Genomic DNA, 23,627 nt, shown 5'->3' with positions numbered 1-23,627 from the left:
TAATGTTAAAATTCGTGTTTTATTATTTTTAAACAATGCGCTTATCTTATTATCAAGTTCTTATATTCATAATAAAATTAAAGTATCTAATCAAAAATAATTTATGATTTTTCTTTTTGTTTTTTTTTTTTTTTCTCTCTTTTTAATAAATGCATTTTGTATTGCGTTTTTATTTTTAAACAAATATTTCTAAAAAAACTCGTATTGCATATTGAACTAATTTGCCAAAGAGTTAGAAAATGTTAAAAAATGAGCGAAGAACAAATTAAAACACAAAATCACATATAAAGTACAAAAACTGAACGTTATACCTAAACCAATACAATATTTAAAATAACTCTAGGGATAGTGGAACGAATAATAGTTTTCTGTTTTGCTTTGCTTTAAGTTATATAAACGACCACAAAATTACAACTTTGACTCCGTCAGCCAATTAAACGTTTGCGGTTTGCGATCCGCCGATGAATTGATGATAACATTAATAATTGTTGGGCGATCAGTCAATTGTTGGGCTTCTTTAACTGCCTTTTGTAATTCGGGAATTTCCTTGACGAAGTGACCTTGGAGACCGAACATTTGGAGCATTTGTTCGTATCGTACCTGAACACCAAGAGCCGATGGAGGAGTTCTGAAAAATTATTTTTGATTAGACAAAATTTCAAATTCAAGAAAAAGGACAAATAAATGACTTACACTTGTGTTAAATCGCCAGCGGATCTTATACTGTCAAAAACTTCCTTTTCAAAACCTCCATAAATTCCACTATTGTTGACGATGACAATTGTAATTGGTAGATTATAACGCACCATTGTTTCCAATTCCATTCCAGAGAAGCCGAAAGCAGAATCGCCTTCAACGCAGACAACCTTTTTGCCGGGGAAACGATCCCTGCAATACAATGCAGCGGCAATAGCAAAGCCGGGGCCCACGCCCATCGTTCCGAATGTGCCAGCATCAAGGCGATGCCTTGGAAGTATATTAAGCAACATTGTTCGACCAATGTCCATGGTGTTGGCGCCTTCACTGACGATTATAGCATCCCTGGGGATCAACTCTCTCAAGTGATGGAACACGGTGTAGTAGTTTAGAGGAGGCTCAGTGTTGAGGGACATTCTTTGCACTGATTCCCTGTTTTGTTGACATTTAGTGTTGAGTTCCCTCCACCAGTCGTTGTCTGACGAAAAAACATAATTAACAGCATTCATCTGTTCGAAAAGATGCTCAGCAAACGGTTTGATGTCTGACTGTGCAGCAACACTGCTCATTACACTATTGTGCAGTTCTTCGGGGCACAGATCCACTTGAATAACCTTCACGTCTTTATCGAACCTAGGTGGACGACCGAAATGAAGAATCCAATTCAAACGTGCGCCCAGCAGCAAAACTACATCAGCATTTTGAAGTGCATAAGTTCTTGCCGATGATACACATTGAGTAGCTGTATCTGAAACCACACCTTTTCCCATTGGAGTGGGAAGGAAAGGCAAGTTGGTGTTGTCTATGAAGTGCCGAAGAATATTCTCTGCATGGGCATAGGCTGCTCCTTTGCCAATGATGACTAAAGGACGTTTGGCAGTGGTAAGGAACCTCATGGCCCGACGAATATCTTCTGGATCGGGATAAACAAGTGGTGGTGCTGGATGCGCGATTACCGGTGCTACTGTCTCAACTTTCACCTTTGATTGCAGCAGATTGCCAGGGAAGTCTAGGTAAGCAACGCCGGGACGACCGTACGTAGCATATCTCACAGCTTTTTCTACGTGCATTGGAATGAGGGAAGCATTTGGTGGCCGGGCAGCATACTTGCAGTACGGACGAGTTAGTTCTACTTGAGGGCATTCTTGGAATCCACCAATGCCCTCGTGGTCTTCGCTTGTAGCTCCTCCAATAATCAGTAGAGGCCAACAATTTACTTGAGCATTTGCCATGCCACCTGAAAACATTCAAAAGAGAGAGAGAACATATGTTTTATTTAGGAAAAATATACTCATGCTTAAAAAAAAAGATAAAATATGTATCTGAAATCGTGCCTGGTATGAGACAACCCAGGTCATCTCCGTTTCTTAAAAATTGCCATCAGCGGTTATGCGTATTTTGCGAAAACGGAAAGGTAAAGAAAAGTTTGTAGCTCACAAGACGTTTTGGGATTAACTGATAACCAACAAAAGTTCAAGAAAAATTAATAAATTTCCATAATAAAATAAGTGTATATGTATTATTGATTAAAACGCAAAACTTTAAAGTTTTACCTAATCTTTTAAAATTGTGTAAAACTGGACATGTTCAGACAAACATAAGGGACTTCATTTGCAGTCAACTGCATTTCTTGAACATACATTTTGACAAAAGTCAACTAGTTAGTTTTTCAAGTGGTATAAACTTCAAACTCCAAACTTTACTTCCCTAATTTTTACCTTCAGTTTAAAGAAATATTACTTATTACTTTTCCAATTTGACGAGAAATCCTTTTACACAAAATATTAAATGAAATTGAAAATAAATAAATCGTAGAGGAAAAAAGTTCAACTTTCAGTTAATTAAAAAAACATGATCGATTGTTATTTTGACATAAGTTGACTTGACTTAATAGTTAGGGAGATTTGTCTTGACTAACTTTCCAGTCAAGTTTTCAATAAAGTTGCCTTAATTGGAAGGCAATTTTTTGGCAGCGGACCAATCAAATGCTAGAAACTTGCCTTACTTTCATGTCCCTTTTGTCGCCTGAACCTGCCCAGTGTCATATAACCTATATGGTAAGATTTGGCAAATGTACTTTTTTTTTCTAATATCCTCAATCTGTATTATTTATGGTGTACAGCTTGTTCGGATCTTCCGATGATGTCGAAGTCGCCTGCGTAAGCCCGCATCTAGCTTTAACCCTGTGATACAGTGCAAATTTACTGTTTGAAGGCACCTATTAGAGGTTGTAGCTTTTACTGTTTAGATGATTTATGTTTTTTGTAGACCTTCAATGTAGCGAGTTGTTCACATTTATTAATTGTTTAACACCTAAAAGCTAGTGAGGGCGAATCTTGAAAAAGTGTACCAAACTAAATTTTGGAAAAAAGTGTCAAAACAATGAAAACTAAACCTTGCAGAAAGGTTCCGCTTGAGTCCAAAGACGAAGAGTTACTTTCCTGCTATACTATTTCGGATTAGCCTGCTACTCTTCATACAATTATTGAAAGGAGTTCTTTTTCCTTTTCGATAATTGATGATCATTTTGAATGCAACTTTACTTTAGATTAACCTTTCTTACCTTTACTTACTTAAGGTGGCGCTACAGTCCTGTGTGAACTAGGGCCTCACCCAACAAACTTCTCCATCCAGCTCGGTCCCTAGCTAGATGTCTCCAGTTTCGCGCTTCAAGTTGGGTGAGGTCACTTTCCACTTGTGAGCGTCACCTGATCCGCGGTCTTCCTCTATTGCGCTGTCTTGTGGGTGTGGATTCGAAGACTTTCCGGACTGGAGCATTGGTTTCCATGCGCTCTACGTGACCCAGCCATCTAGTCATTGGACGTTTTACTTTTACTTCTGGCTAAGTCTACGTCGCTGTACGGCCCGTCGTTCTATTTTCTCCTCCACTCTCCTTCGATGCATACGGGACCGTAGATAACACGAAGAACTTTTCTTTCGAACCGACCCAAGGTGATTTCATCCGCTTTTGGCATAGTCCACGCTTGACTACCTCAAAGTTACGCCTGTCGATGGTGACGTTTTGACCAAGACATCGGTGTTGTATGTCCTTTCTTGACGACAGCATGTACATTGTTTTGCCGTTATAAACCGTTAAAAACATTTTCGCCGCCTCTGCTTCAATACTCACAAAAGCCCAATTGACATCACGATGATTTTTTCCGATTATGTCAATGTCATCAGTATATGCTAGTAATTGGACAGACTTTTGAAAGATAGTGCCTCTAGCGTTGACGCCAGAGCTCCGCACTATTCTTTCAAGTACGATGCTAAACAAATCACATGACAGCGCTACACCTTGTCTAAAACCTATTTCGACATCGAAAGGTTCTGTTAAGGTGTATACAACCTTTATGAAGCAGTATGAGTTTCGCAGGGATGCCAAAACTAGACATGGCTCTATACAGCTCGTCTGTGAATATTTGATCGACTGTGGACTTTCCTGGTCTAAAACCACACAGATAAGGACCTATCAGGTTGTTGACGATGGGCTTTAGACGTTCACATATTACGGCAGAGAAGATTTTATAGGCGATGTCAAGTAGACTGATTCCTCTATAGTTAGTGCAGTTTCAGGAACGGGCAAACAATACTTCATTCCTGATTTTAAACCTCTCAACATCTTCGACCGCACGCTTCTCATGCGCTCTTTTTTCTTCTGAGAAGTCGCCTCTTCTGCTCATAGAGCTCATGAGCAGCTCTCATCCTTTTTTGCAGCGCCGCTTTGCGTGCCTGTTGTTTGGCTTCATTTGACTGCCGACTTTCCTCATCAAACTAGGGGTTCCTTGTTGGTGGCTGCTTGAAACCCAGCACATCAGAAGCGACTTCTCTGATTGCATCTTAGCAATGTTGCTACTGGTTTTCGATACATTGTGTTTTGCGGCAGAGAACTTTGAGAGAGGTAACATGTAACTCGGTCGGAAAAGGATTTGGCGATCTCTTGCGATTGTACCCGTCTAAGTGTGGCCGCATCTCAATATGCGCTGTTGGTTTTCGTGGTAACAGTCACCATAGTAAATATCGCAGTTTTTCATCCTCTTTTTGCCCAGCCCTACCCATCGTATTTCCTGGATGGCGGTGATGTCTGCTCTATAGCAGTCTAGGGCCTCCGCTATTTCTTCGGCCGCACGTGGTCTGTTAAGGCACCTAACATTCCACGTGCATATTCAAAGTTCGTTGTCCTTAATTCGTTTGCGTAGGTTGTCAAAAGTAAATCAGTTCGTATCCGAGGCTTGTTGGAGCTTCGCAACTATGATGTTTTTACGTGGCCAGGTGTCACCACTGGAGGGCCAAATCCTTAGTAAAACTCAAAGGAAGGGAAAGCCGGAAAAACCACTCCTTATAGGCCTGGGCCTCGAATAAGTCGTAGAGGCCCTATAAATTGTTCACTAAGTAGTTCAACCTTACTGGAATAGTAGACGCTACCGTTGATTCCATCTCGGGATTTACTCCGCTGCCGCCTGGATAAGGAGAGGTGCCTTAGTGGAAACACCTCTCCCCTCTCTCTCGTTTGCTGACCCCAACAACTTTCAACTTGGTTTGGAACCCAATCTCTAATTGAGGTAATAGACACCCGATGTTCACCACGGGGAGATGAGAGTAGGAGTTGATAAACAGATCTTATCTTTACGTCTCTTAAAAATGAGGTTTCTGCATTTTTTGCTTAGACTTATTACTCCTTATCAGCCTGAATTCAATCTACCCTCAACACCTGAACAATAAATATCTACGACCCACAAGTCTATCATACATGATTCTTTCTTAAGACCTTAGAAAGATTGATTGATATCCATTTAAGGACAAATTTTGATAGAAGATTTCTTAACATGCGTATTATAAGGCCTAATTGGTGAAAACGTTGTTACCCAAACTAGTTTGCACTATCGAATACTTCCTCCATCATAGAGAGTTCAGTATGATTGCTGTCCATGACAATAAAGGCTCTTTTATCAATGTGTACAAATGTGCACTAACAGTTCTAAACGTAGAGTTCGCTAGTGGAGATACTTCATTTAATGCTGAAGATTCGTTAGAAAAGGGGCACCGCAATGTAGTGTTCTATCCCCTCTCCTCTGGAACCTAGTGGTAATAAAAATCTTAAATGGTCTGGATGCCGAAAGTTACGGAGTGATTGCCTATGCGGATGACGGTGCTATAGCTATTTCAGGAAAGCATCTTAACACCCTAAAAGAACTCTTACAAAATGTCTTAGACAAACTAATACCAAAATCACACAACACCGAATAAGTCCTATTTTCGAGGAATTACAAAATTCCATTTGTTAACACTCCCTTTATTAACGTAATACAACTAAAGTTCTCAGAAAAAGCTATGAACAGCGAAAAAATAAAAAAAAGTCCAACGATCAGCTTGCCGATGTATAAGCGGATCGCCTCTCACGACTCCATTTGCGGCACTGCATACCCTACTCTACCTTACACCTCTTGACTTACTTAACAAACAAACAGCTGCAATATCTCCTATTTGCCTCAAAGCTTCATCGCAGTGGGTTAATAACAACATTGGCCACTACAAAATTCTTAAGTCATACCCCATCCTCAACTGCACTTCAATAGAAATTTCCAAATTTCTATATCTGGAAGGGTAGGGCACTCCTGGAAGACAAGTCAGTTCACTTTTACACAGATGGATCAAAAATAAATGAAGAGTCTGGTGGAGGTGTGTACCTAGAACGACTGAAATTAAGTTTTTCATTCCGCCTTAAAAATCATTGTAGCGTGTTCCAGGCGGAACTTTTGGCGGTAAATGAAGACTTGTCCTGGCTTAAAGAAAAAATGATATCCACATCTGATATCCATATTTTCTCAAATAGTTAAGTCGCTATCAAATCTCTGTATCTATAAACTCTATAGGTTAGGTTATAGTGGCTGTCCAAGATGGAAACGGACACACTTAGGCCAATTTAATGGCCCATTGTGATACCACATGAATCTTGAGGCTTCCTCCTAAGCTCAATGGAACCAGATTGAGTCCCTTACGAAACGTGAGAGGCTGATTATCCCGATATGATTTAGATCGTTTAGATCGTTAAAGAAGAATTCTCCTAGGTAATTCTTGCGTTTTCGAGCTAGAGCAGGGCATGTGCAGAGAAGATGAAGAACCGTTTCTTCCTCTTCCTCGTCCATACAGCTTCTGCAAAAGTCATTTGAGAATACGCCTAGTCTCGTGGCGTGCTTTCCTAATAGACAGTGTCCGGTTATGACACCTATTATCGAGCTTATATGCGATCTGCTTAGAGAGAGCAAGCACTTTGAGCGTTTTAAATCCAGTGTTGGCCATATTTTTTTTGTGGTTTGACACGTGGTGATGTTGTTCCACCTAGTGCCTACCCTCCACACAGCATCTTGCATTAGCAGCAGTTTACAAGTAGCGATTGGTATGCCAGTACTTGCCAAACGTGGTAGGATGGGCTGTACTGTACCGTTCCTGGCGAGTTCATCTGCCTTACAGTTACCTGGAATGTCTCTATGGCCCGGCACCCAGCAAAGCTGAATATTAAACTGTTACGCCATCTCCATTAGAGATGATCGACAGTTATGAGATTTGATAGCGGCCTGGCTATCAGAGAAAATACGGATTTCGGATGTTGATATCACGTTTTCTTTGAATCAGGACAAGACTTCCTTCATCGCCAAAAGTTCCACCTGGAACACGCTACAATTATTGGGAAGGCGGAATGAGAGACTTAATTTTAGTCATTCACAGTACACACACCTCCACCAACCCCTTCTTTTGTTTTTGAACGATCTGTGTAAAAATGGATTGACTCATCTTCCAAGAATGTCCTATCCTCCCAAAAAGATCGGGTTGGTATAGAAATCTGGAAGTTTCTGTTGAATTTTAGTTGGGGGATGGTGTAGTCTGTGTGCTTTGGAATTGATTCTAAGTACCTAAGAATTACGGAGTGGTCAATGTTGTTGTTAGTCCACTGACACGAAGTTTTGAGGCGAATAACAGAGCTTGCAGCTATTTGTTTGCTCAATATGTCAAGAGGTGTAAGGTAGAGAAAGGTGTCCAGTGCCGCAGACGGGGTCGTGAGCGATCCGCTTATACATAGGCAAGCTGAACGTTGGACTTTATTTAGCTTATCCTTGTTTATACCTTTCTCTAAAGCAGTCCACCACACTGCCACACCGTCTGATTACCAATGTGTATAGCTAATGCGTGATTCTGGGTTGTAAACACCATTTATTACTAAAAGCTTTTTTGCGAGAAAAGAGAGCTACAGTAGCTTTTTTGACTCTTTCCTGTACGTTTCGTTTCCAATTTAGTTTTTTGTCTAAAACAAGACCCAGGTATTTAGCCTCGCCTGAGAATTTTAATTGGATTCCTTTAATATAAGGAGGGTTGACAAATGGAATTTTGTATCTCCTCGAAAGTAAGACCAGATCGGTTTTGTGTGGGTTAACACCCAGTCCACACCGATCAGCCCAAAGTATTAGTCTGTCCAAGGCATTTCGTAAGAGTTCTTTTAGGATATTAAGATGCTTTCCTGAAACTGCTATAGCAACGTCGTCCGCATAGGCTATCACTTTGAAACCCTCCGCATCCAGACTAGTTAGGATTTCATTCACCACTAGGTTCCAGAGGAGAGGAGATTGAACACCACCTTGCGGTGTCCCTCTACTAACGAATCGTCTGCTAGAAGAGTTGCCCAGTTTTGAGTTAATTATTCTGCTAGTAAGCATTAAATGAATTAACTCCCGAAGCGAACTCTCTACATTTAGAGATGTCAGTGCAGATGTGATTGCAGATGTGTCCATGTTGTTAAAGGCACTTGTAACGCTGTTTCCACCGATTTACCTCTACAGTAGACATGTTCAGACGAAGACAGAAGTCTTGTATCGATACGTGCCCTTAAATGGATATCAATCAATCTTTCCAGGGTCTTAAGAAGGAATGATGATAGACTTATAGGTCATAGATCTTTAGGATTGTCTTGGGTGCATTTACCTGCTTTAGGTATAAAAACAACTTTAACTTCTCTCCATGCCGAGGGAACATGGACCAGGTAAAGACAGCTCGTAAAAATTGCCTCAAGGATTGGTGCAATTATATCAAAGCCTTTTGTAATTCGGTATAAACTGTATAACATTCCATAACTTTCGATCGTCTCTAATGAATATGGCACAACAGTTACGAGGTGTGTTCAAAAAGTACCCGGAATTTTCGTTTTTTCAAAAAAATATTTATTTATTCGTTTACACCAATTTGGTCCCCTTCAAAGTAGTCCAACCCAGATACAATATACTTATGGCAGGGTTTTTTCCAATCTTCGAAGCACTCTTGATATTCACTTCTTGGCATGTTCTTGAGCATTCTCAGCGATTCGGCCATTATTTCTTCAATGGAGGAAAAACCCCACGCCGTCCTTTCATGGTTCTCTTCAACTTTGGAAACAGGAAAAAATCACACTGAGCCATATCTAGTAAATATGGAGGTTGGGGCATGACTACTGTATTGTTTTTGGTCAACAAAATACGAACAAGCAACGACAAGTTAGCAGGTGCGTTATCGTGGTGCAAAAGCCATGAATTGTTTTTCCACAAATCTGAGCGTTTTTTTTCGGATTGCTTCACGGAAACGTCGCATTACTTCAAGGTAATACTCATTATTAACCGTACGACCTTGTGGTAAGAAAGAACTCTTGATGCACTATGCCATTATTATCGAAGAAAACTGAAAGCAAAACCTTTACATTTGATCAAACTTGACGTGACTTTGGATGCTTCCAGGTGGACGATTGTGCTTTGGTTTCGATGTCATAACCGTACACCCATGTTTCATTACCAGTTATGACCCTTTCAAGCAAACTTGGTTCGTCGTTGACGTCATTTAACAGCTCCTGAACATTGTTTAAACAAGCAAAAACCAAAGACGAAGTCAACAGTGAATATAGCTGAAAATTGCATTATACTTTAGGGACATGTATACCAACACAATACAAAACAAATGTTGACCTCCGGACTCTCCACACCAGCGAAATTTAAAAATTCCAGGTACTTTTTAAACAAACCTCGTACACCTTTTGCTGGGTAGTGGGCATAAAGACTTTCCAGGAAACTGTAAGGAAAATCAAGTCGCCAGAAATGGTACAGTAAAACCCATTCTACCACGTTTGCCTAATGCTGGCATATAACTCGCTACATGTAAACTATTGTTATGGAAGAAGGCAAACATAAGGTGGAATAACATCACCACTTGTCAGGTCACAAAAAACATCAGGCCTAAACTAGATTCAAAGCGATCAAGGTGCTTGATATCTCTAAGCAGATTGCATATAAGCTCGATAATCGGTGTCATAACCGGGCACTGTCTAATAGGAAAGCATATTCTCAAATGTCTTTGGAGAAGCTGTATGAATGAGAGAGAGGAAGAAACAGTTCTTCACCTTCTCTGTACATACCCCCCTCTAACTTAAGAACGCAAGAATTACTTAGGAGAATTCTTCTGTATTGATCTCAATCATATAAACATTATCAGTCCTTCACGTTTCGTTACTGCTTTCATTGAACTTAGAAGAAGTCCTCAAGATTCATACGGTATCACATTGGGCCATTAAACTGGCCTTAGAGTGTCTACGAAAGGACGCCATCTCAGAATCTCTTGGACTTGCCTTTGTATTCCATTGCGTATTCTGATTACTTCTTTTGGTTCACATTCGTGAAATCGTAGGATTTTTTAAGTAAGTGGTGTCAGCAGACGAAGTGCTACATAAAACACATGAGAGCTTATTGAGGATTTAGAAAAGCATCCCAGTGTTGACAAAGAAGAGATCTACTATATTAAAAAGTTTGAACAATTGAAGCAAGATTTCTCTCCAAAAAATAAACGTTCATAAAAATGGAATAATAATTGTTTTTCTCATTAACTGCGGTACTCTTTGTACATCTATGAACTCTGATTTTATCCATGTGCATTTAAGAATTTGCAATTCAATTCAATTTTCGTCAAACAACAAAACAATGATGTCTGCACTTCTAGGGGATAGATTAAGCCGTAATAAAAATATTTATATACATTATATTGTACATATATTTATATATAAACTTGATCGTGATGATGAATATAATTAAAAAAGAAGCTTATCTAACAAACAATAATAAAATCGTATAAAGAAAAACCCGATATGAAGTAAAAAGTTTCACCAATGGGAGAAAAACACATTTAACCATTTTGTTTTTAAAAACAACACAGAAGTAAACAATATTATAAACATCCTACTGCAATTTTTATGTACCTAAACCTATCTACCTACCTACGAGTAATGTAAATAAATGTATTATAGGTATCTATAGATATACTCAATATGAAGGTCTCTATCAGACCAGCTTAATTACAGCAAAATTCTTTTGTAATATTTGCATAAGTTTAGTGTTGTTGTTTTGTAATTACCTGTCACATGAAGCAGTCCTGGTCCGGAAACAACCAAACAGACTCCTGGTTTCCCTGTCAAGTAGCCAATAGCTTGGGCAGCATAACATGCAGCTTGTTCATTTCGCATTCCAATGTATTTAAGGCCGGCAGCCTGCAATGCCATCGATAGCTCAACGACGGGAATTCCGATGATGCCAAAAACATATTCAACACCCTACCCCAAAGAGACAAAGAAAAATTAAAAAAAAAAACATGGTCAAAGATCAATGGAAACATCCCTGGTGAGTTGAGGTGTTAACAAATTTTCATCGACGACAATAAATTACTTTAGACTGAGATAACTTTGTAAATAATATTTATATACTACATACTTTTATATTTTCTTATCAAAAATCATATCAAAATCAAGTCGATAAAGTTTCAAATATATTACAGGTACACACATGCACATAGTTAATGTGGATTATATGAACTTTGTTCGTAAATTTATTTTGATTAATAAAAAAAAGGGTGGATTGGACGAATTAAAATTGCAAACGAGTACGACAATAATGGGAACATGGAGGACGACAATGAAATTTTAATTTTCGGCGAAATTACCTGAGCCTTGAGACTTTCTGCGATAATTGTGATTGCATCGACTTCGGCCATTGTTGATTTTGCTGTTTAGACTTCTGTATTGTTTTTTTTTTCAAATTAAAATTTATTTATCTCGAGGAGAAAAAAGAAAAAATATATTTTTTCACAGACGCTAAAAGGTAAAACACTTGTTAGCACGTCGAAATGGGCACAGGCAGACAGTAGACAGAACAGTCACAGCTGTCTGTTTGTTTGACGTTTTGACTCAACCAGAGACTATCCAAAAACAAAAGAATAACTGTCTCAACACAGTAGACGCGCGGCTAGTTATGTTAGTTGACGCCGGTTGTTATAAGCTTGCTTACCACAGTAAGGCACGCGACAGACAGTTTTGCCTTTCTTTCTTAACAGGCACGTTTCTTGTAAGAGTCATTCGTTGTCTAGAACGATTTTAAATGCAATACAAATACAACATCGGCAGTAGAATTACGGTCGATTGAAGGTAAAGTAGAATTCTCCTGTGGATGGATTTTTGATGTGTATTCGAGTCTCGAATTCAATTTTGTTCTTAGATTTTGCATGGGTGAATTTAATCTCGATAGATTTGTCCATAGAGTAGTTATATCTAATTGTAGTTTTGATTTCCATTGAGCAAACAAATCGATCTCTTTGATCTTGTTTGGTCAGTTTTTATTTCTTAAATCACAGAGAACTCCGGATTTTCAAATATATGAAAACAGTGTCCTGGTTATGTAGCATTTAAGTTGCGTGTTTTTGTTTTTGAGGTAGTTTCAGAGTTTAAGCACTGAGTTTTCATAAAAGTGAACTTCGTTCCTTACTCCGTTTATGTTAAGCGATGTTTTTGATGAGCGAATATCGAATTCAAAATAAATATTAACCACAATAATTTACTAGAAATACTTCTCAATTCCATTTCAACCCATTTATTAAAAAATTGATGGGGAGAGTATGATAACTCAGGCGAAAAAGTTTAATGACGGATTCGTATAGAACAGTTAAAAACAAGCATTTCTTACTATGGGAGGGGGGTCTATCTCCCCCCGTTTAGGCGGTATGGACAATTTAAAAATGTATGTTTTTTTTTATTATAAGCGCACACTCAAAGGGACATATTACCCTTATTATGTAGACACAGTGTGAGCACTAGGAAAGAGAGAGAGGGTTTGAAAGAAGATGTCGGTGGACATTGGTTTTGAATTCCAGAATATTGCAATAGCTGGGAAAGACATATTGTGGCAAGGCATTCCGCATTCGCATAGTACGGCTAAAAAACAAATCTCTGTACTTGACAGTACGACCGAAGTTGGGCTCGAGGGTATATTGATGAGCATTCCTAGAAGCGCGAGTATTACGGTTGAACTGTTTAAGGGGAGGAATGCAGCTGGCTATTTTTCTAGAGCATTAACCATTAAAATAACGGTAAAAGAGGGTGAGACAAGAAACATTTCGACGATGTTGAATTGACGTAAATTATCTTATGATAGTAATATCACCAATCAATCTAAATGTTATACGTTCAATACTGTCCAAGAGGCTTAAGTAAGTTGCAGGAGCACCAGCCCAGATATGGGAGTTATACTCGAAGCTTTGGCCGTATATAAGTCTTGTAGATAACAGCTAGATCAGAGGAGGAGAAAAACTTCTTGCATCGCCTTAGAAAACACAAACATCTTGCGGCATTTTTGGCGACATCGCGTATGTGATCGTTCCACAAAAGGTGGTTGGTTATACACATACCGAGAATATCAAGATGTTCAGTCTCCTCAAAGCAAGTGCCATCCATGGATTATGGCAAGAGGGGTGTATCTAGCTTTAACGATACAAGACAGCATTGGTTTTTCGAAGCATTAAATTCCACGCAGTTTTTTAATCCCCATGTACAATACTGTTTTGGTCGGAATTTAATGAACTTTTCATATTTTGTCGTTGCAGTTCCACATCAAAAGAAGAGGGATGTGAGTCTGAAAAGAAATATAAAAAGCTAAAAGTACTATCGCTAGCGAAGCAATGCATTGTATTAGAAGTTGCAGACAGGACATCATTAATAAAAATGAGAAAGAGTGTTGGAGATAGAACAGAGCCCAGGCTCACCAGCATTTATTTTGTGGTTTTCAGACTTGAATACATCTAATAATATATATAATCTAAGTATTATACGATCTGAAAGGTAATTACTAATCCAATGAATCAGGGGTTCATGAAAACCGAAAGCATGCATTTTCGGTAAGAGAGCCTGATGCCAAACCCTATTAAATGCTTTTGAAATATGAAGTGCAATAATCTTACTTTCTCCAAAGCGAAGCAAAAATATGCTTCACTGTTCGGTGGGATGAACCATGAGATAACCAGTGGACCTATTGCTACGAAAGCCGTATTGCCGGTCATTTAGAAGCTTTCGATCTTCAAGATATTTTTTGAGCTGATAATTAATCAGCGTTTCCATGACCTTGGAAAGAAGGGACGTAAGTGCAATCGGTCGGTAATTAGACGGTGAGGAAGATTCGCCTTTTTTGGGAATAGGCTGGACAAATGCGGTTTTTCATCCGCTCGGAACGAGACCTGAGGAGTAGGACAGATGAAAAAGCTTACGCAGTGGTTTTGCCAGCGATGAAGAACACCTCTTCAGAAAAATAGCGGGGATACCATCCGGACCAGCAGATTTATTTATGTTAAGATCTTTTAGAACTCTCGCTACAATACGAGTGCGAAAAAAGATTTGCCCCATAGAATCATTAACTCTATCAAGTACAGGCGGAGTCATAACACTCACTGGCAGCGTTGAATTTGCGGCGAACTGCCTGGCAAAGAGATTTGCTTTCTCTAAGGAGCTAACAAACGAGCGTAGGAACCGAGGAAGTGGAAGAACTCCTCATGTTTTTTGCAAATGACCAAACATTTTTACTGCCTTTGGGACATTCCAGTATTTTTTGTCGTAATTTTTGGTCATGTAAAAATTTGGTCCATCGAATATGGGCGTTGCAGGTCTTCCTGGCTTGTTTGAACTTATTCCGGTTTTCCTCAGTTGGATTGGCTTTAAAACAACGGAAACTTACCTTCTTGACCCTAATAACCTCTTTACAGCTCGCATCGAACCATGCGATTTTCTTAGGCCTGATGCTTTTAACCCTATTCGGGATAAAAGTTCTCATTCCCAGGGAATCAAACTTGTGATCATATAAGTGTTGGCGTCAACGTCACTATCGAGGAAGCATAGTGACCAGTTAAAGATCCTGATCCTGAAGTAATTATTGAGACCGTCCCAGTTGGCTTTTTCGTATTGCCAAACGGTTCTCTAAGGAGCTCTTTCTTTAACTGGAGAGTTTTTACACGAGAAATTTGCTGATATGACACAATGGTCAGATGTGCCTAGAGGAGATAGAACACTAATAGTGTACTTACCAGGGTCAGAGGTAAGAAACAATGCCAAGAGTGTTTTCTGCTCGACCTACCACGTCCGATATTCGAGTGGGCTCGTTGACTAGCTGAGTTAGGTTGTTTAACTCAGCGAAGATCTCAGAATACACTCCTTCTGGTGTTGACTGGCCAGAATGTTGAAGCCATGAGGATTGTGTACATTGAAATCGCCCGTAACAACGATTTGAGTGCGAGGATAGGACGAAACAATTCTTTGGATGGAATCAGACAAAGCATCAAATTCACGAGAAGTTGACACTCTGTCTAGATTGGGGCTTCGATAAAGGAAGCAATAGTGAATGATTTGCTTATTCACGAAAAATTTAAAATTGAAAAAAGAATTGGTGCAGGCAGAGACCATATTGTGGCAAAACGAGAAAAGGGAAAGTGAAGGATGGTACTCACTGTGGTATGTTGAGTTGGCTTATCACGATAATGTAATACTTTTTTGTTGGTTGGTTGTTGTTTTTGGTTTATTGTAGTTGATTTGGTGTGGCGTGGTTTATTGTTTTATTTTTGTATGTACGTTAAATGAAAAATAATTATTAAATAATATTGGTTATACTTACAACTAAATTTTATACGTTTTTTTATAAGCAAAACTTTGGTCTATAAGCTAGTTTTTAAATCAAGTCAGAACTATGCATACTTATTGAAAAAAAAAATTGTTTTAATCTCAAAATTTGCAAAAAAAGTTTAAAAAAAGGTTTAAAGTGTAATTTTATTATTATTACTATTGTTTTTTCTTAGAATTTATTGCTCTTATTTGTTTTTGATGAAAAACTGAAAACTGGATGATTTTATGTCTTCTAGTTTTTGAGAAAATTGAAAATTGGAACAGAATGTTGGCTTTAAAAAAATGTATTATACTTACATAATTGTAAGTATTACTGTTATTTTTTACATTTTAAATAATATTTTTTAAAGTGGCCCTCTTGCCTAAACGGGGGGAAATAGACTCCCCCCTCCCATAGTAAAAAAGCTTGTTTTAACTGTTCTATACAAATCCGTTATAATATCTTGTCGCCTGTGTTATCGTTCTCTTGCCAAACTGATCGATTTTAACAAATTTTTATTTTCGCTTATTTACGCTTTTACATTCCTACAACTTTTTATGCAGTTTTTTGTATTTAAAATTTACAACACCACCTTGATGCTACAGCGAAAGTAACAGAAAACAGCTCCTTGATAATACTATAGATTGTATATGCAAAGCTTTCATGAAACAGCTGTTTTTTACTTCCTCCGTAGCTACGAAATGGTGTTTGAAAGCACCAGTTTTAGCTATCATTGGTTTTCATCATTGAAAACAACCATTGGAATTTTTTTGACAGGTCGTTTATAGCTATCACTTAAAATGTTTGTCATTTAAAAAAAAAAATCCTGATTGAAATCCACCGAAAAACTTTTACTGATAGAAATCTGTCATTGGAATTGTGTGAAATTGAAACACAAATCAGTGAAACGATGCGTTTTACTTTTGAACATAAAGTATCAGCTGTTCAGGAAAATTAATGTCCGTTCGGAAAATAGAAAAATACATTTTTAGAGAAAAATAAATGCGCAATTACTTTTTTTCCTCAAAAAAAAATCCTTTGTGTGATTTCCGATCGATCAGTATATAATTTGTATTCCTACTCAAAGGGAAACACCGTCAAACATCGATTTCAATGAAAGCTATAACTGGGCTCTAAGTTTTGTATACAAAAGGTGAAGTAAAAGCCGTTGAAACTAAGTGCCGTCCTTATATAATCTCGCGATGGTTGTACACCTATAAGACCATGGGTTACTGGAATAAACAGCTAAGAGACATTTACGATGCTGCTCACTGAAAAAAGCCAAACAACAAACTAAATACTTACCAACAGACTCTGTAAATGTGCCTTCTAGATACACAAGAGTTATCATTTATCAATGGTACCAACATGTATATTAGAGGCTCGAGCAAAAGTCGAAAATTCTATCCGCAGATGGTTTTATTTACAAAAATGTAACTCAACAACGCAATATTTATGATATTAGGTTACATTTTAAAGTTATTAAGAGCACAGCAAGTAGCCGTGGCGTAATGGTTAATTAGTAGGACTGTCATTCCAGAGGTCTTATATTCAATCCCTTCCTGTCCCTGTGATACCTCAGGTTTTTGTTCACGGGGACTTTTTATGATGACGAAATGTATCATTATGAAACTAATAAAAAGAATATTTGGGTCAGTTGCGTTGAGAACTCGAGGCTAAAAACTTGAACTATTAATAAGCTTTTCCTGAACTTACTATAAATAGTTAAGTTAAGGGGATATTAATACCCTTATAATAATGAGCGAAAAATTAGGAAGGAAGGATAGGTTTGAAAGGAGATACCAATGCACATTGGGTTTGAATGCCTGCACATTGTAATGAGCGGGAAATATTGAGTAGTAAAGTATTCCAAATTCGTGTAGTGCTACTAAAAAAAGAATCTCTGTACTTTTGAGGGGAGGCATACAACTGGCTATTTCATTAGAGAATTGCTTATGAAAGTAGCGATAAAATATTGAAAGACATGAAACCTTACTAACAACGGTGCTCGAGAGATGCAAAAGTTTTAGATTTCAACAGCCTACCATTTTTGGAGCTCTCTTTTGAATTCTGTCCAAGAGACTCGAGTGGGTTATTGAAGCACCTGCCCAAATATTGGAATAGTACTCGACGAATATAGGCTTTATAAATTATAGCCAGATCAGAAGGGGTAACAAACTAGAAGCATTTAGGACTCATAGCTGTTCAGTCTCCTTGATGCAAGTACTCATGGATAGTGGCATTGGGGAGGGTTAAGCATTTGCGACAGTCGAAAACATGGAGTTTTCGAATCATTTAACTATACACGGTTTTTGATTCCCCATTGTACAATCCTGTCAAGATCAGAATTTAATGAGCCTATCATACAATGCCGTTGGTTGTCCACACCCGAAGAACAACGATGAGATTCTAAAAACGAATAAGAAAAGCGGGGGGGGGGGGAAGCAGTCATCAGCGAAACAATATAGTTATTTAGAAGTTTCAGACAAAAGATAATTTATAAAATTAGGAAGAGCATCGAAGACTAAACGGAGCCCTAGGGCACACCAGCGTTTATTTTGTGAATATCAGATTTGAACTCGTCCAATACTACTTGAATTGAACGGTCCGAAAAGTAATTTCTAACCCAACAAAGAAAAGATTCATCATTACCAAAAGCACTTATAACAGAGCTTGAGCTTGATGCCAAACTCAATCCTTGAAATATCAAGTGCAATAATCTTACTTTCTCCAGATAAACCATGAGATCACCGGTGGATGATTTGCAACAAAATCCATACTAACTGTAATCGTAGAATGTTTCGCATAAAAACAGGAATAAACGAAAGAAGTGTGGAAATTTAAAAGTTTTTCCTATTTTTGGCTATGTCACGTTCGGTGTTCAAGGTTTTATACTTGGATAACTACTAATTTGGAAGACACCATTAAGAACTTACGAACAAAATAGAACCACAGGATTCAACTTATCCTAGAATTGAATTTCAAAAAATAACAAAAACAAAATGTATTCACTAATAATATAGTAAATGGTTACCAAGCTGATTCAAGGGGAACTCAAACATTCAGAAATCACTATAGTTATGTTTTGTTTGTTCATTTATACGGGTTAGTTTACGCTTCAAAAAGTATCAATTATTCGACAAATTGAAGCACAATCATTAATTTTATTTAAAACACAAATTTTACATTTTTGGAACTTTAAAACAATAGATTATTAACATTTCTTAAAATGTTGCGAATACCTGGAATGCCTTTATTACCTGGCACACAGTTCCGAGATGTAAGTAGGAATTTGAAGTACTTCTAGAAATGTACAATCAATTAATTTTTGTATGGACCTATAGCTTACAAAATCGAACTTTGCCAAATCACAATCATTACTCAATTACTATGGCATTGGAATGCTATCCGACAGAGAAGTCCCCAAACTTGTTGATCCTAGGGGTATGATTGTTGATCCAAACTGCCCTCCGCCGGAAATTCCGTCAATAGACTTACCGAAAGCTGGTCCTAAACTTCCAACATGGGTGGCCTACGATAAGCAAGTACTTTGCTTCGATGGTTATTTCAAGGAAACTCTACAAGAGGTCTATCATGCTCCGTATCTTGTAAGAAAAGTCAAAATATGTTATTTTCTTGAAGATGATACCATTCAAGTTACCGAACCTAAAGTAGAAAACTCAGGAATAACGCAAGGTTGTTTGGTACACAAGCAACGGGTACCAAAGCCAGCACCATGTGAAAATGAATGTATTTCAATTTTGGATTTAAATGTGAACACAAACATTCAGATTTTTGATCGAGTTTATCACATTACTGGTTGTGATTTGTTCACACGGCATTTTTTAAACAGAGCTGGAATTCCTGTGCCAGATCCAGTTGACATGCCATTGTAAGTAATAAAGTATTTATAGAAATTTTGCAGGCTCACACAACATAAGGGACTTCATTTCCACTGAACAGCATTCTTTGAACGTGTATTTTATTCAAAGCAACTAGTTGGTTTTCCAAGTGTCACACTTACAAAAGTTATTATTGTTGTGTACAAAACCCTCATCAGGCAAGATACAACTTTATCACGACTTCCATTGTAAAGAAATATTACTTATTCCTTTTCCCATTTGACCAGAAACCCTTTTACAGAAAACACAGGGTAATAAAGTTCAGCTTTCAGTTGAAAAGTTTAACATGATCAGCTGCCATTTTGACATAAGCAGAATTTTTTTCATAGTTGAGAGATGGTTTCGTAGCTAAGTTTGCAGCTAACTTTCCATTTATGGAAATGATTGGCGAGCTGCCAAAAATTTGCCTTCCAATTAAGTCAAATTTATTGGAAAGTTGACTTAAAAGTTAATCTAGAAAAATCCCACTTATTATCAAGTCAAGTCAACTTATGTCAAAATGACAATCGATCATGTTTTTTCATTCAAATGAAAGCTGATTTATTTATTGTCTGCATAATTGCATTTAATGTTTTAGAAAAGGAATAAATAATATTTGTTTACAATACAAAATGCAAGTGTAAAGGACTTGTAGCTGGCCTGAGAAGTTTTTTGTAAACAATGTTTTTGATAGTTTTTGTACGATGAACTGAAGGTATAGGTTCGTGAAGTAGAGCTCCAAGTTTAAAATGTATCCCACTTAAAAAACTAACTAGCTGCCTTGGTTGAAATTTAGGTTCAACGATTGTAGTTGACTGCAAATAAAGTCCCTTATGTTGTCTGAACTTACATAATGTTGCCTTAATTGGAAGTCAATTTTTTAGCAGTTGGTCAATCAGCTACTAGAAACTTGCCTTACTTTTAAGTCCCTCATGTCGTCTTAATAAAAAGGAATAAGCAATTTACTAGTTAGCAAAACGATAAGAAAATTTTAACATTTTGGAGTCACAAGTAAAGTGCTTACTATTATTAATGTTAAGAAATATACAATAGATTACTTAAAATTTTGCACTTTTATCTTAAGTTAACAGTTACAATTTACATGTCTATGTTGACAACAGCAGAATCCGAAGAATTAGTTGCGGATGGCTTTGGAATTATTTCTTGACAATCTTATTGTATTAATGTCAAAATTGACTTTTTCTGCCTCCGCAGCCTACTCATTGGATTTGTCATTTTTTCTTGTTGTCTGCCCGGAATCATAATTTACGGGCAATTTTTTTTTCTTGTTTCAGAGATCCTACCATAGAACATAGAAAGAGATCAGTCATCAAACATTCTGCCCCAACAAACAGGAAGCATGCATTTGCTCAGTTCTTGCAATTCGATAGAAAGGTACTTAGGTTCAAATGTTATTGGGACGACCGTTCTGAATTCGGTGATGTACGCAATTTAGAGCTATGCTACTATCTTTCGGATGATACAATGGATATAAAGGAAATCTTTCCTGTTAACTCTGGAAGGGATGGACCCACAACTTTTCTTAAGCGCGGAAAGCTACCAAAGGTAAGAAGAAAGACTAAACACCAATAAAATTAGAGAAAAGTAATTTTTAGAAGTACTCATATTATATTATTGCAAACAATTGAGGACAAGTAATCTCAATAAATTTATGAAGCAACTTAATTAATAACCTGTTCGTTTGCATTGTCACTGTTAAACTTCTATACACAAAAATCTATATTTAAGGATGGACAAGGGTTACATCTCCCCGGGGAACAAACTGAAATGACGATTTTAAACGTCCTTGGAGGTGGTCTTCGAACTGGAAGATATATTACCGATATTCTCGGGACTGGGAAAAAGGATTTCGCCTTTTATACAGACAAAGATCTTCAAATTGGAGTTGTGTTAAATGTTTACGGACGAAATGTTGTACTGACAAGTTGCGATTCATTTACAATGGAGTATTACAGAAAGAAGGTGTTACATTGTCAATTTAATGTTCAAGTTTATTTCAATTTCATGAGAATCAATTCATTTTAGTATGGACTTGAGGATTTCAGCCCATTACCATTACCAAACCACTATGAAGATCAAATTGCTCAGAGAATGAGGGAAAGACAGCTTCCTCCCTACAATGGATGGGGTTCCTATGAAGATTCTGAAGGAAATTGCATTTCTGTTGAGCCAAAACCTCCACAGGGAGATTTCAAGAAATTTGTAACTTTGGATAAATTTATTTTAAGATTTGGAGCAAAAATGATTTCGACAATACGTGAAAACTGTGAACGAGTATTCGTTGTATCGTATTATCTTTCCGATGATACTATTCAAATATTTGAAGTCGCTGAGAGAAATTCAGGATTTTTGGGCGGAACGTTCTTGAAACGGGGACGTATTTTATTGCCAAATCAAGAAAAGTTTTCATGTAAGAGACCAGAGTATTATAGGCCTCATCATCTTTATATCGGAGCGACGGTTAATTTAAAGGACCATATATTTTCGTTGGTTTCGGCGGATGAATATACATTGATTTACATGGAGTCACATCCATTTGAGGTAAGTTTTGGTACAAAATACAAAATGTTTAAGTTTAGCAAACGTGCTTTTTTGAACCTTCTTATCATGAAAATAAAATGTTATGTATTGTTAAAAGAACTTTCAATTGTTAAAATTTGTTCTTTAAAAGTACGTAGGTTTATGGTTGTATTAAAAGCATAACAGTGTTGCTGGAAACACACAAATTTATCAAAGACAAAATAACGTTAATTGTTTTATTTGTTTTCCAGTTTCCTCTAGCCGATGTTCAAATCATAATGCACAAAATACGCGAAGCTCTTCGTCACAACTATAAGAACTTTATTGAAAAACATCTTCCAGAAGGCTTCAGTGAGTCGGAAACAAAATTAATCAGTTATGAAACACTGAAAAAAAATCTAATTGAACTTCTTGGAAACAATATCACCGATCAAGAAATAATTACACTTTGCCGATTCTACTCCGCGGAGCAAAAACCTCCTTCGTCATGTAATCGCGAAACTGTACGTTCTGCAATTCATTTGGAAATCCGACGAAATCTGTGGGACGACATGGATCATCTCAAAGAGCACGTTCACCATATTAATCCATCGCATAAATCATTCATATCGGAAAGTACACTTCGTTCAATAATCACAGGTTGTCGGTTACCATTTACAACTGAGCTTATCGACGATATGTTTAAGGTTTTGAATCACAATGATATGGGGGAGATAGAAGTTTGTGATTTCATGTCATTTGTGGATGTTAGCTGCAACCCAGCATCAGATATACCACCTATAAACTACGCATTCGAACTGTGTCCAAAAATTCCATTCCTTCATAAGGGTCGTTTAGTGAACTGGGATTGCTTTGTACAGCATCTGGGATTGGAAAAGGAATTAATTGAAGAATCGAATTAATGTAAGATTTTGTACTCCCAGCCACTTAGAAATAAATCAATTGTTTGTCAATAATAATCAATTGATGGTTGAAAAAAATTTAAGTTAAGCATTTTATAAATAAAATATTGAACAATCTTACAAATAAAAATATGGTTATTTTTATTTACAAAATTCTAGATTGTTCCTAATTTTAAAGACTTCTATAAATGTTGGCTACATAAATATCGAGATTGCATTTTTATCAACTAGTCTAAGAGCCGGCACCGAATTTTTGGGAGTGGAGTGTTAACTAAAATTTCTTGATGTGAATGTGTCAACGTGTAGATATATACATTTCAACCGTCCTGGTCCTTTTTCCGATTTTCGAAATGAAAACCACGTAGTGAAACGAATACATCAAAAAGTCTTACAAAATTTCTTATTTAAAAAAATTTGTGTCCAAGACGTTTTACTTTCAGCCTTCTTCTTGCCAGACGCATTTTAAGCTTTTTTAAATGCATTTTTCAACTTAAAACTCTGATAACTTGTTTCCTATAGTAAAATATATAAATATAAAAACGGTATACCAAAATATCAGAAAACTTCCCCTGATTATAAAAATGTGTGTCCAAGAAGTTTTGGTTGCCTTTTTTAGATGCGCTTTTCAATACAAACCA

General features: G+C 37.2%; 2 protein-coding genes and 1 long non-coding RNA gene across 3 annotated transcripts; 2 read left to right on the top strand and 1 right to left on the bottom strand.

The window, feature by feature from the left end:
• Positions 1 to 11,904, bottom strand: LOC129950059 (2-hydroxyacyl-CoA lyase 1). Its single transcript, XM_056061848.1, has 4 exons — positions 11,695 to 11,904; positions 11,113 to 11,308; positions 694 to 1,933; positions 1 to 628 (listed from the first exon to the last, which is right to left on the bottom strand). The coding sequence occupies exons 1-4, from the start codon at positions 11,743 to 11,745 to the stop codon at positions 409 to 411; spliced, it is 1,707 nt and encodes a 568-aa protein (XP_055917823.1). The 5' UTR covers positions 11,746 to 11,904; the 3' UTR covers positions 1 to 408.
• Positions 11,235 to 11,783, top strand: LOC129950060 (uncharacterized). Its single transcript, XR_008782081.1, has 2 exons — positions 11,235 to 11,375; positions 11,530 to 11,783. It is a non-coding gene; the product is annotated as an uncharacterized LOC129950060 (long non-coding RNA).
• Positions 11,905 to 18,743: 6,839 nt separating the features above from the next.
• Positions 18,744 to 23,110, top strand: LOC129952758 (EF-hand domain-containing family member C2). Its single transcript, XM_056065570.1, has 6 exons — positions 18,744 to 18,945; positions 19,010 to 19,557; positions 20,842 to 21,112; positions 21,296 to 21,529; positions 21,593 to 22,108; positions 22,339 to 23,110. Exons 1-6 carry the CDS (start codon positions 18,895 to 18,897, stop codon positions 22,987 to 22,989), a joined length of 2,271 nt encoding a protein of 756 aa, XP_055921545.1. The 5' UTR covers positions 18,744 to 18,894; the 3' UTR covers positions 22,990 to 23,110.
• The last annotated feature ends 517 nt before the right edge of the window (positions 23,111 to 23,627 follow it).

This window comes from Eupeodes corollae, chromosome 3 (assembly GCF_945859685.1).
Source record: "Eupeodes corollae chromosome 3, idEupCoro1.1, whole genome shotgun sequence".
Classification (NCBI taxonomy): Eukaryota; Metazoa; Arthropoda; class Insecta; order Diptera; family Syrphidae; genus Eupeodes; species Eupeodes corollae.
Note: the sequence above shows the minus strand (reverse complement) of the source record. Positions and strands in the feature narration are given on the sequence as shown.

What these genes read in the sequence shown, in the direction of transcription:
- LOC129952758 (XM_056065570.1), top strand. Translation starts at nt 18,895, where the DNA reads ATGTTGCGAATACCTGGAATGCCTTTATTACCTGGCACACAGTTCCGA. An exon ending in CTGGCACACAGTTCCGAGAT is followed by an intron (nt 18,946 to 19,009) that starts GTAAGTAGGAAT and finishes ATGGACCTATAG; the next exon opens with CTTACAAAATCGAACTTTGC. An exon ending in AGCGCGGAAAGCTACCAAAG is followed by an intron (nt 21,113 to 21,295) that starts GTAAGAAGAAAG and finishes TCTATATTTAAG; the next exon opens with GATGGACAAGGGTTACATCT.
- LOC129950059 (XM_056061848.1), bottom strand. Translation starts at nt 11,745, where the DNA reads ATGGCCGAAGTCGATGCAATCACAATTATCGCAGAAAGTCTCAAGGCT. An exon ending in CAGAAAGTCTCAAGGCTCAG is followed by an intron (nt 11,309 to 11,694) that starts GTAATTTCGCCG and finishes TCTTTGGGGTAG; the next exon opens with GGTGTTGAATATGTTTTTGG. An exon ending in AGGACTGCTTCATGTGACAG is followed by an intron (nt 1,934 to 11,112) that starts GTAATTACAAAA and finishes GAATGTTTTCAG; the next exon opens with GTGGCATGGCAAATGCTCAA.